The sequence below is a fragment of the Nesoenas mayeri genome, assembly GCF_963082525.1.
Source record: "Nesoenas mayeri genome assembly, chromosome: 18".
In the NCBI taxonomy this organism is placed as follows: domain Eukaryota; kingdom Metazoa; phylum Chordata; class Aves; order Columbiformes; family Columbidae; genus Nesoenas; species Nesoenas mayeri.
The window spans coordinates 4,108,926-4,121,749 of NC_137566.1; the positions used below are offsets into that span (position 1 = coordinate 4,108,926).

The following is a 12,824-nucleotide window of genomic DNA, read 5'->3' on the forward strand; positions in this document are numbered from 1 at the left end:
GCTCTGTTTGCTTCCAGGCAAATCTCCGCTGGATTCAAGGAAATCTCCAGGGTCGCTCTCCGCTGTGCATAGTAAGGCTGCTCTTCCACGCTGTTCTGTTGTCGCTGCTCCTGCTGTCTGGGTTTGTTTTTTTCTAGGCTGTCTGGTGCAACAGCTCCTTTCTCTCCAGGAATTTTTAGGGAGGGTGTTTCCAAAGGCTGCGTGGGGGCGGCTGATCTCTGCTGGCTCGGCTCCTATCGGGAGGCACGGCTGCTGCAGGTACAGCCCCGCAGCAGAACCCTGCTAATCCAGCTGCCTCTGCTGCCTAATGACTGTCTCAGGGTATTTTTAGCTGCACGTAAACTTCAGGAAAAGCTTTTTGCAGCCGAGCACACTGTGGCCTTTGTTCAGACTTCAGGGAATGGGGAGGTAATGGCTCAGTGCGGCTGCGGTGGCTTGCACAGCCTTTTCCTCTCACAGTGCATTTCCAACTGCTGCGTGGGGCTATCGGAGACCCCTTGAGCGATGCTGAACTCTTGCTGACCTGCTCTTGCCTGTGTGCCGTCTGTGGCTTGCTTGAGCAAAGCTGGTTCAGGAGCAGCTCAGAATGGAGCTTTCAGAAAGTGCCGCTCCTCCTGGGTATCTGCATATTAGGGTGGCCATCAGAAAAAACCATCTTGCCACTGCCTGCTGCTGAGAACAGTCTCTGTTGCAAAGCCACCTTGCAGGTGGAATTAGCACATGAAATGTCCTGGATCTTTGCTTGAAGCTCTCAGGCTGGAGGGACAGGGCAGTGAGAGGCTTCCCATGGGTTTTGTGTTCCCCTGGCTGCTCGGATGCCGGGCTTGCACGGTGGATGCGGCCGGGCGGGCAGAACAGCTCAGTGCTGTACGCGATGCTGTGTCTCACTTGCCATAGTCCAGGGATCTCTCCAAGTTGCACACATTGCCCTGTCCTGCCATGGTGGTGGCCGCACGGGACAGGCAAGCGCTGTGATGTCCCTCATAGGGAGCTGAGGTGGCTTTTGCTACTGTTTTCCATGTGAGAGGTACCTGGGTTTTGGGGCAAGGTCAGACTGTGCCCTGCCTGTGCTCACAGGATGGCTGGGACAAGGCAAATTGCAGATGTTCCCCACTAGATCAAGACTAGTCAGCATTTGGAAATGGAAGCTCAGCTTTTAGGAGCAGAGCTGCCAGCTGGAGGGTACAAAACTAGTTGCCACCTCCCTTCCTGCTGTAAGGGGGCACTTGGTTTGGGACTCACCAGCTTTCCCCCGGCAAAGGTACCAGACATGTGGCAAAAGACCAAAATGGGAGTCTCCTGTCTTCATCAGGATCATCTGTTTTTCTTCATCTTAATTGTATTAACCCCTGTCTCTGAAATAGTTCTGGCACCGAGCTCCAGCACCCCTTCTGCTTTCCGCACCAGCGGGTTTCTCGAAATGCGCCTTTGGGCTGCTGAGGCGCCTACAGCCAGGATTGGGGTCCCCAGCCGGACACAGGGCTGAGGGTGCTGCTGCTGCCCCTCCACCAGCAACCTGTCCAAACAGCTTCTGCGCTTGCAATAAGGGCAAGAAATGCTGGTGTTCAACTGGAAACTGGGGCTCTGCGAGCAAATGAAGCTGCGTGCGGTGGCACCTGCATGTGCGGGTAGGACCTGGCTGCTCAGGCCAGGCTGCTGGAAAATTCCCCATACATGGAGGATCTCAGGCATAAAGATGCTTCTCTCTGGGGGAAGCAGAGCGTGGGCTGGAAGGAGCAGGTCTGGAAACAAGAGCTACTGCTAATTGCCCGCAGCATCTCTCTGCTTAATGGAGTGGAGAGCAGAGCTTTCCCCAGCTCCCTGCTCGGATCCTGTGACCATGAGCTGTGATGCTGTCGGTCGGTGTGAGCTGTGGTGGGGCACGGCTTCTGTCTGGGGAGCTGGTCTTGGAACTCATCACTGCCCAGAAGGGGCAGGAACGGCCTTTTCCAGCCCTCCTGGGCAGCTTGTCGTGGGCAGGAGCTGCAGGAGGGATTCATGGGCTGTTCCCTGCCCTGCTGGGGTCATGGCAAGTCTGAGTGTCCTGTGAGCCAACAGGTCTCTGGGTGCTTGGCTTGGTTTGAGCTGTCAGGGTGTTCTACCTGACTAATTCTCATCTAGTGACTGATTCAGAGGCTGGGTGACCTGTGTGTAACCTGCATTGGTGCCACCACGTCATGCAGTGGCTCCGAGAGCTCAACTGCATCCTCAGCAGATGATGCTGGTTGTGCACGTCGCTGGGAGAGCTCCTGGCCTTGCTCGGTGCCGCCCTTAACCTGTGGGATCCCTGGGTTTCTGCAGGGGCTGGAAACCGAACGCGAAGGGCTCGCAGGTCCGCTGCCAGCCTGGCTTTCTGTTGGTATGCGTGAGCTGTGTGGGAGCTTGGCCAAAATGACCTGTTAGGTCATGTCACCTGGAATGTAGAAGAGGCACTTTCATCTTGTGGGGTCTGTGGGCTCTTCTGAAGGGTCTTAGAAAGACTGTGAACTTTCATGCTCCTAACAGGAGACTTGAAATCCCTGTCCTGTGTGGTTATCTGGGGCTCTGCAGGTCACACAGCTGGGGAGTCTCCAGGTCTTGGTGGAAACTTGGTGGCCACTGGACTCCCATCTCCCTCCTTTTGGCATCACGGTGACAGTACTTGCTCCCTCTGCCTTCCACATGGAGCAGGTCCCCTTCCTGCACAGGAGAGCTATGTATTCCAGTTTATTGATTTGCTTGCCAAAAAGTACAGGTGATGGGTGTAAGATCAATGTTGAATGGTGCCCGATAAAAGGCACAAACCCTCAGAGCAGCAGACAAGCACTGGGTTAGTTGAGTCATTCATATCAGCCAGGCTTTACTCGGTAACCAACAAGCAAAGGCACCTGCTACATCTCAAACTGCTCCTGTTCACCGAGTCTTCCCAAGAAGGGAATAGAAGCTGCCCCATATCGCTGTGCCTGCCAGGCAGTCACCGACTTTGTGCCTCCACCTGGTGACAAGACCGGGTGTTGCATTTTAGCCTCCAGAATTTGGTTGTATTTGCAGGGACGGGGAGGGAAATCACCAGGGAGATGTTCAGGGTGGGCTGATGGGAGTGAAGGACAAAGTGTATGAATAGACATCTGTTTGTTCTGTCCTGCCTTGCCTTTGTAGCGATACGCCATGGGATGCTCGGCATGTTATTTATTCTGCCCGCCTGTGCGCTGCAGGCGGGATGCACCTTAACTGGGGTGTCCCTGGGGCCCCGTGGGGTGCCTGAGCGGGCGGAGGGGCAGAGGTGCAGCTTTCCACACCGCGAAGGATGCACCGAGTCAAAACGCCACCTCCCCTCCGCCTGCTGGGTCACAGTGTCAGCGGGGAGGGATTTACCCTTCTCTCTTCCCCGCTTCTCACATCACGTAATCCGCTTAATCCCCTGACGACAGGACTCTATTACTGCCAGCTCTGCGGAGCCAGCGTTGCTAACGGGCAAGCTGTCTCCTCCGTCATGCATCAAGCGAAGAGCCGGCCAAATCTGGAGTCTTGGTACCTCCAGCAATCATCCTCCAAAGCAGAATAATAAACACAGCTTGATTTGATGATAGGTATCCAGGTCTTCCCTTAGCACTGCCACTTTAAAAACAAAACCTCTCTAGAATCATTTTGGTTGGAAGAGACCCTTAAGATCATAGAGTCCAATCATAACCTGACTCTAGCACTAAATCACGTTTACACATTTTTATTGATGAATCCAACTCTGGGAGCTGCCTGGTGTTACTGGGTCACGCTGCGGGTCCAATTCAGCTGCTGTGGTTATCCTGGGAGGGAACTGGGAGCACTGGAGGGTCTTGGTCTGTAGCTGTTGTTTTAGCTGTGCGCCAAGTCCCGGCCCTGATCTGCACCCTCGAGGCCACCATTGCAGAGCTGGATGCAGTTGAAGAAAACCTGTATTGAGGTTTTAACGCGTGGAAATGTTCTCCTTGGCTTCTGTTGTTGAAGCAGCTGGACTGAGGTGTTGCAGGGCCCTTCTTGGAACCAGAGGTGATATAGGCCTGGAGGAAGGATCTCTGCTTCCAGCTCCTGAACGCTGTCAGTCTGTGTGGGGCTTGGTGTGTGGCCGAGGCTATAATAGTGACGATGCCCACCAGACCTCCGTATCACCCTCAGATGGTGCCTGGGCTTTCTTGTCTCCCTCTGACTGACTGTAGCCTGCTTGAGGAAAGACACACAGCATCCCCTCTCCATGCCCTGTGTCAGTACTGTGGGACTAACTGCTTGCTGTGGCACTGGAATCCCTAAACCCTGCCACAAACTACCTTATTTCTGGAGTATCTTCACGCAGACCCAGACGTTGGGATGGAGATGTCTCCTGTCGCAAGGGGACATGGGTGGCAGCAGGTGCAGGTTGGACTCTATGAGCCTTGTGTGTCCCTCCCAACTCAGGACATGCTACGACTGTATGGACTCCAGCACTGCTTGTTGGGTCTGCAGGATGAGCACGGAGTTGCCTGGTGGGCTGAAGGCAGCCGAACAAGTTGGGTGCTGTTCCCCAGCTGGTGGCCTCTCTCCGGAAGATCACGCTCCGAAAACGTTGTTCCAAGGCGATGGCCGGTCCCGCTCACCTTTGGTTCTTGTTTCCGCAGGGGTGCTGCCGGCTGGAGAGCACAGCTTTCCCTTCCAGTTCCTGCTGCCAGGTATGACGCAGGGAAACACCCACGGGCACTTTTGCAGCCTCTGGAGCTGAGCTGGGTGAGATTTGGGAGGGGTGGCAGAGCTGGCTGCTTGGCCAGAGACACTACAGGGAGCAGCAGAGGAGCTTAGGCAAGCGGGTACATTCTGCACGGTTCAAAGCCGGGTCTGAACTGTGGCTGACGCCTCTCCAAGCGTGACCCAGGTGTGCACAGGGGTCCTGGTCGGTGAGCAGCCACCCGTCCTGCACCCAGCGCTCAGAGAGAGGGTCTCTGCTCTTGAACCCATGGTTGCAGAGGGTCCCTTCTGCAAGGAGGTCACAGCGAGGTCTCTGAGGCTTTACTGTTCAGTCCCAGGTCTTTCTTGGGGGATCCCATCTCTGAGGTACTTGCAGAACTCTTTAGGTGAAGATAAAAAGCTGTTTATAGACACCATTTATTTCCAATTCAGAAATGCTTGGCCTGACTCAGTCTTATGATCCTTTTCTCTCTCTCTCTCGACTCCAGCCTCTGCTCCTACATCCTTTGAAGGTCCTTTTGGCAAGGTCCTCCATCAGGTGAAAGCTGTGATAGACACACCTCGCTTCTCCAAGGACTACAAATGCAACAAGATCTTCTACATTCTCTGCCCTCTCAACTTGAATGACATCCCTGACATTGAGGTAAGAATGAGGATGAGTGTGGTGGGGAAGTGCCAAGGCTTCAGCACTTGTCCTTGGCACGCTTGCTGTCTGGGTGGCTGGACAACTCTGAGTGCATGTCCTGCCTGTGCAAGAGCAGGACAAGGACTCCTGCTCTGTCCTGCTTTGCCATCAGTCCCTGTTCCCAGGAGTTTTCTGACTCTGCCACATGTTGCTTTGAAATATTTAGGTGAATTTTCACCACGCAGAGACGTGTTTGCCAATAGCACCAGGTGCTTGTAGAGACCTGGGTTTGGGGACCTTGCTTTGGAGGAAAGAGCGACTAATAGGACAGCAAATCTGAGGGGACGGAGAAGTGAGACCAGTTGTCTGTGGCTGTGCTGTGTTGCTGGTTCCTTGTGTCCACATACACCAGATATTTTTGCTTGCATGTTTTGAATCTGAGTGTTTTCCCGGAGGCTCTCTGATGCTCGTGAGCCAACATCTCTGTGTCTCTGCTGTCCTGCAGCAGCCCAACACTATGTCAGTCACCAAGAAGTTCAACTACAAGCTTGTGAAAAGTGGCAACGTTATCCTGACCGCCACTTCGGATCTGAAAGGGTACATCGTGGGGCAAGCGATCCAGCTCCGCACCGACATAGAGAACAAATCGGGCCGGGACACTGGGCCCGTGGTGGCCAGTCTGCTCCAGGTAAGCATCCAAAAATGTGATTCTTCAGCTTGTGTGTATCTCTGCTACACGTGCCTGGGAGGTGGTGGGGAGGAGTCCAGACCTCTGGCTAACTCTGTCTCTACCTTCCTGGGGTAAAAGGTAGCAGAACATCTTGCTTATACCAGTTCAGTCTATTGTGTAATAATGGGTGATTCTGCCCTGCAATATGCACGTTAGGTTTGTACTCACATTTATATGACAAAGCAATTGGGTGGTTTTCCTAGACACAAACCCCTCCGCAGTCTGTCATCTAGCTGTGTTTTCTCCTGTCTGTACAGAAAGTGGCTTATAAATCCAAACGCTGGATTTATGACCTGAGGACCATCGCGGAGGTGGAAGGCTCAGGAGTGAAAGCCTGGAAACACGCAGAATGGAAGGAGCAGATCCTCGTTCCGGCACTGCCCCAGTCCATTCTGCAGGGCTGTAGCCTCATACATATCGACTACTACATCCAGGTGAGTACTTGGTGCTCTCGGGGAGCTCCAGTGGGCTGTGCTGCAACTTCTGTGCTGCCCTCAGCACAGGACACACATGGACCTGCTGGAGAGGGGCCAGAGGAGCCACAGGAATGACCCGAGGCTGGAACAGCTCTGCTGGGGACAGGCTGAGAGAGCTGGGGTGTTCAGCTGGAGAACAGAAGCTCTGGGGAGACCTTATTGCGGCCTTTACGAACTTAAAAGGGGCCAATAAGAAAGATGGGGACAGACTTTTGAGCAGGACATGTTGTGATAGGACAGGGGGTGATGGTTTTAAACTAAAAGAGGGAGATTCAGGCTGGACATGAGGAAGAAATTGTTGTCCCTGAGGGTGGTGAGAGCCTGGCCCAGGTTGGGCAGAGAGGTGGTGGCTGAACCATCCCTGGAGACATCCCAGGCCAGGCTGGACGGGGCTCTGAGCAGCCTGAGCTGGTGAAGATGTCCCTGCTCATGGCAGGGGGGAACTGGGGGAGCTGGGAAGGTCCCTCCCAACCCAAACTATAATATTCTATGATTCTGTGCTCCCTTTTGGGCTGAGCTCCATCGCAGAACTCCGTAGCTCTTGTACCAGGTGAACCTTCCCAGCGCGATGTATAATGAAGAGAATGCCACTGTTTTTCCTTCTCTTCCAGGTTTCCCTCAAGTCACCAGAGGTTTCCGTCACTCTCCCCATTTACATTGGTAACATTGCTGTGAACAGGGTGCCCCTGAGCCCCTCCCGCTCCATCCAGCACATCCCATCTGCAGTGGTACCCAGTGCCCCCCCGGAGGAGGAGGAGGCTGCCGGCGGTTACCACCCCATGGACAATGTCTCGATCCCCACCAAAAGCCATTCCCAGCAGCAGCCGTTCAGCTACGCCCCAGGACTGAGCTTCCAGGAGATACGGGTGGACTCGGAGCCGACGGGCTCCCCAAACCATCCCACGCTCTGCCTGTCGACGGGAGCCACTGTCCCTTACTACGCCGAGGGGAACGTGGTGCCCGTCCCCACGGCCAGCTCTCTCATTTTGCCTCCGGAATACAGCACGTGGGGGTACCCGTACGGTGAGCCGCTGCTCCTCACATCTAAACGGGCTGGCAGCGTCACAGGAAACGTCTCCTATGACAAGAGTCTTTGCCAGCTGTGAGCTGGGTGGGGGTGTAGGGGTGTCAGAGAGGACCATGAGATCTCCAGAGGCTAAAGCAGGCAGAGAGGAGTCTCCTCTTACAGCTGTAAAAGCTGGCTGGCCGTTCCCACGTCTACACCCCTGCCTGCCCTGGGCTTGTCATGAGAGGATCTCCCTGTTCTTAAACGGGCTTTCAGCCTCCCACTGATAGAAAAAGCTTCTTGGCGTGTGGTGAGGCTGGTGGAGCAGAGCCAGGAAAATGATGTAACTGAAGTCTTGTGTTTGACTGGGAGTGGGCGCGCAGCTGGGCTGGAGACACGGGTTGTGCGGGCGGGAGCTGAGAGACTGTCCGGGACGGAAAACCTGGGGAAATCCCAGCAGGCTGGGTTCCTGCAGCCCGGCTTGTCCTGAGCGGCAGCGGCTGTCAGCACGGTCCTACCCCAATGGACGCGTCTGTTAGCGCTGGGGTAGCGACACTCAGTGTGTCACCTCAACCCAGGCTTGGGGCACATGGAGCACGTGTCACCAGAGGTGCTGGAGTACATGAGGATGCTCATGAAAGAAGGGGAGAAACAGAACAGGATTTGAGGTGCTGATTTTAAGCTCTGTAGGCAGCAGGACAGGGATGAGCTTGGCTGCCTCAAATCCTTCATGTGCACACAAAAACCCTCTTTCCTTTCCTCTGCGGGGTGCTGGAGAGAGAGTGCCTGTGTGCATGGTGTGTCAGCAGCTTCACTCAGCACCAACATCCATCAGCACACATACATACATCCCAGACACCCACTGTAACCACCTTCTTTCTTTTCCCGAGCAGAGGCGCCTCCATCCTATGAGCAGAGCTGCAGCAGTGCCAACTCCAGCATCAGCAACGGCAACTAGCCCACCCTGCTCCGAGTCTGCCGGCGCTGCGCACCCCGGGCGCCGCGGTTCGCCTGCCTACTGCAAAGTCTGGGACAGCACAAGGCGTCCTCTCATCTCTGTGGCTGCTCGGTGGGGTAAATGACACATCCCGGCCTGGGCTTTTTACATCTCTCTCTAAGAAAAGGGGGGGAAAAAACCAAAAAGGGCAGCCAGGGCAACCTGTGTGTGTGTAGGAGAGGTCTGGGAGACCAAACCATCTCCCGCTGCTGCACCAAGAACTGGTTTTGCCCCGGGGACGCCCGCTGCAGCAGCCTGTGTTTAAAGTACTGTAGTCAACACTAACTGCTTTACTATCGAAGCACCTGTGATGCCTTATCTGAAACGCTCCTGACTTGGCATGTCTCCTCTGTGGGTGAAGGCTGGGCTGTGTGGACTTTCTCTTCTCTTTTAGGGGCCATATGCTCTGCAGAAATGGTGTTGACAGCCCTTCTTCCTTGTCCTTGTAGGTCCTAAGGGTAGCTGAAACAGGAGGTTTCTTGGAGTAAACAGGTTCGGAAGGTCAGGGACTTTTAAAAAGCCAAAAGCACAAGCCCTTGCTGTACCTGTGTTGTGGGGTGAGTGACTGGCAGCCTTTGGGTTCTCTTGGCCCCCGCTGCCTGTGTGCGGTGAGAGCAGCGGGGAGCTCGCTGGGGCACCTGCTCATAATCCAAGAGCTCTGGTGAGCTGTGGGGGGACAGCCTGGTGTCACCAGGGGGTGCCCACCAGCTTCTGGCCCTCTTCAGCAAGGGCAGCTCGTCAGAAGCCCTGTAGGAGAGTCCATCCTGCTCACTGCTCGACCGCAGCGCCCAGGATCAACAGTCTGGTCGGTCTGCAAGCGGGTGGACCTGATCCCCATGTCCCATCTCCCACCCCGCAGGGTGCCCTCTCCATCCAGCTGCCGCTGCCTCCGGTGGGCCAGAATTACGTGACAATCAAGTTAGAAAAGTCTTTCCGATGCTACCTCTGAGTCTGCCCAAGGACCCTGTCCCTGGAGCCCTTCCCTTGGGGACAGCCCTCCCTCGAGGCTCATCCTGGCGTCTCGTCCAGGTCTGCGCTGCCGAGCCAGCGCACGAGGGGAAACGTCCCCTCCGCAAACTGGTACCAATTTATCACTTGTCTCCTGAGCCTTCTCGAGCCACAGCAGGATGGGAAAATGAGGGAGCGGGAACACAAACTGCTGCTCCTCATTTACCACCCGCGCTGGACCTGGCAGGTCGGGGGAAGAAGCTGGTGGATGTAAACCAACATATTTCTTTTGCGCTTTCCCCCCCACCACGCCTTGTTTAGCTTGTTTAGTATTGACTGCCCAAGCTGAGGAAACCACAAACCAGATACGTAAGAGCCTCAGGCATCCAGCCACGCAGAAATTGTGGACTGCAGAGCTTTGGCACCTCTGAGAACTGGTCTCCAGCTGCCTCATGCTGGGCAGGCAGTAGCTAATAAAGCTGTGGGGAGCGCACAGCCCCTGCACAGCCCCGGCAGCAGCTGGGGACAAGCCCTGCTTTGCACTCTTTCTTTGCAAATGCTTTTTATTTTGTTTTATTTTTTATTTTAAGTGTTGAACCGCTTTAAGGATAGCGTAGAGAAGGTGCCCTTCTGAGCAGTGCTGGCACAACATGCACCAATGGTGATAGGATGATTGTCATTGTCCCTGAATATATACATATATATATATATATATATGAGATGAAGTTTTGTTTTTAATGATTGAATTCATAAGTACAAATTTTAATGCTGTATTTAATAAATTATTCTAAGAGAAAGGCTGTGCTTTTTCATCCATTCCTGATGCTTGTCCATGTGCCTGTTCATGCCAAATCCAGGAATGCACCTTGCTGATTTCTTACAAAACGAAGCGAGTTCTGTGCTCTCCCCAGGAAGGACGGCGACCTCTGCCACGGCACCTCGGGGAAGATGAGCACGGGGCAGCCTGATTGCGGTTCCACATGGTCGGAGGGCGTTTGGCACCATGTGGGCTCAGCTCTGGCAAGAGGAGCCGCTGCTCTGCTGCTTCCCCGGCCCTGTGTCCCCAGGCTGTGGTTTGTGCCAGTGGCTCACGGGTCCTGGACGGCGTCTGTGCTGCCTGGGTGGTGGGGAGGAAGGGGAGAGCGGACTCTCCCTTCGGGAGGATGGAGATGGAACAGCCAAGGGCTGGAGACCACCAGCCTGTGCCTTCTCCTGAAGAGCCATTTGGAATAAACTTACTTAAAATGGAAGAAAGCTCTTCCCTGCACCCACAGTTTGGTGATAGCGTGTCTGAAGTGTGTAGGTGTTGCCTAAATGTTGTCATTGCAAGTAACCTGAGGTGTGATCTGTGTCTCGCACTTGAGGTTCCTTCTTCACCCTCTGCTCAATTTGTACATCTGCCCAGCTTTTATTATTATATTTAGGACTCTCTCCTTTGCCTGGTGGTCTGTTCTGCCATGAAAAGCATTTTTGATACACAGGGGGTCCAAGGCAGGTGTTTGTTTCTTTGTTGTAATGGTACATCTCTTCCTCCCCGTTAGCCAAACCTGTTTCTCCTGGCTCAGCTCCTTGCTGCCAGCAGTACGTACCCTTCCCTTCAGGCCTCAGCCCAAATCCTTCCACGCCTCTGGGACCGTTCCTGTGTGCTGTCGGTGCTGCTGGACGTGCTGGTCTGCAGAACCCTGACCCAGCGGGGCTGTGGGAGAGGAGCCTGGGCTGGCACTGCGTTCCGGTTCCTTGTTCTCCAGCCCTGCAGCCGAGCTGCTGGTGATGTGTCCAACCCATGTTCTTTGGCTGGAGAACTTGAATGCTGTTTGGTCAGTGGCCAGAGCTGCTGGGATGCCCTTCTAAACCCCAACCAAGTGTCCATCCTCCTTTAACCTTTACAGTTGGGAATGCACCATTCACAGTGGAGTCTGTGGAGGGGCCAGCAGCATCTCACACAGCTCCTGCCCTGTGCTTTGCAGTGCTCACCCCAATATTTGCTACAGACTGGTCCTTCAGCGCCTCTTGCTGTACAGCATCCCCTTTGCAAAGCAAGGAGCAAGCAGGCACGTTCTTCTTCACTGGTGAAGAGTGTCCATCACCACCAGCTGCTGTGGAGGGAGCAGGAAGGAGTTGACCTCACAATGGTCCTTGTTTTGGGTGCGAGGACGGGGCCAGGAGAGGCCTTTCTGAGACCTCTGGCTCTGGCCATCACCCTGAGTTTGTCTCTGAGCAACCGCGCAGACATAATGGGCAAAACTGTGGTTTCCACCGTTCCTGCTCAGAACGTTCCTCGCCCAGCCCCAAGTGCTGCACAGGGACTTGGAGCCTGACATGAAGAACCTCGTTCATGTTTCATGGACCCTTTGAAATGGTCCAGGACCATGAGATGGAGGAGTTAGTCCAGCTCTCATTAGACGTGCCCGCAGTCAGTGTAGGGTACGGGGCGCTATGGGAGCAAGTCCTTGGGATGGGCACGATGGGGCAAAACCCAACGTCTGGGGTGTGTGTCCCTGTCTCTCTCCTCTGGCTTCAGCCTCTTTAACTTCAGCACACAGGAACTCATCCAAATTCCCAGCTCAATTTTTTTAACCAACTGGTCTTGGTTTAGTTTGAAATGGGGAGGGGACACAGTGGGGCACAAGAGAAACTTGTGACTAATTATTTCCATACTCAACATTCAATGGAAAATACCAAAATATATATTTTTTTCCCTTTTTTTCTGCTGCTTCTTTTTTTGTTCCCCATGGGTTTGTTTATCTCCCACTCTCCACATGTGCTGCCTCCATATTTTTGGCTTTTCCAGTGTTGTGTCCCACTTTGGCACTTGTCCCGCTGCGTGCAGGAGATGGGGCAGGGGATACGGGGACGTGACGGCTCTTTCTGCTGGACAGTGATTCTTTTTTAGCTTGCTGCTCAGCTTTCGGTAGTTTTGTAAAAGTAAGTATTTTCTGCTAGGAAGTTTTCCAGTTGAGCCAGCACAGGATGGGAGATAAAGGGGTTCAAGGGGTCTCTTTGGGTTTTATGCTGTATTCGTGTCTACAACAGCAATGTCCCATCTCTCCTCCCCGGGAGAGACTGGGGGCATCAAACCCTCAAAACTTGTGTCCTTTCTTGTACCAATACTCGTGGCTGTAATTCCTTACTCCTGTGGTTCTCTTTACAGATTGGGGGGTTTTATACAACATTTGTGATGGCTCTGTACAACCTGAGACTTTGTGCCATTTATTACTGGGTTTTCAAATGTAAACCAGCAGTTTTACAGGTTTACCACGGCTTCTGGGGAGTGTTTTTGCCCTGGGTTTGAACCCACCAAATGTAAAGAGCTGAAAAGCGTAAATAAAGATCTCGTTTTTTAAGACCGCGGGTGCTTTTTGCTCGGCGTA

General features: G+C 54.0%; 1 protein-coding gene across 3 annotated transcripts in view; it reads left to right on the forward strand.

Moving 5' to 3' along the window:
- ARRDC1 (arrestin domain containing 1) overlaps positions 1–10,304 on the forward strand; it is a 33,614-nt gene extending 23,310 nt beyond the window's left edge. The window contains exons 3-9 of one of the 3 annotated variants that reach the window (XR_013923023.1): positions 4,608–4,658; positions 5,160–5,314; positions 5,802–5,984; positions 6,284–6,460; positions 7,114–7,525; positions 8,402–8,582; positions 8,955–10,304. Coding sequence is in view for 2 of the 3 variants with exons in the window: in XM_080355978.1 (XP_080212104.1) it covers positions 4,608–4,658; positions 5,160–5,314; positions 5,802–5,984; positions 6,284–6,460; positions 7,114–7,525; positions 8,402–8,466 (1,043 nt within the window). In the remaining variant the exon portion in view is untranslated. Of the gene's footprint in view, positions 1–4,607; positions 4,659–5,159; positions 5,315–5,801; positions 5,985–6,283; positions 6,461–7,113; positions 7,526–8,401 lie in introns of all 3 variants that reach the window. The other 2 variants (XM_080355978.1, XM_080355979.1) reach the window with 2 other exon arrangements.
- Positions 10,305–12,824: the final 2,520 nt, after the last annotated feature.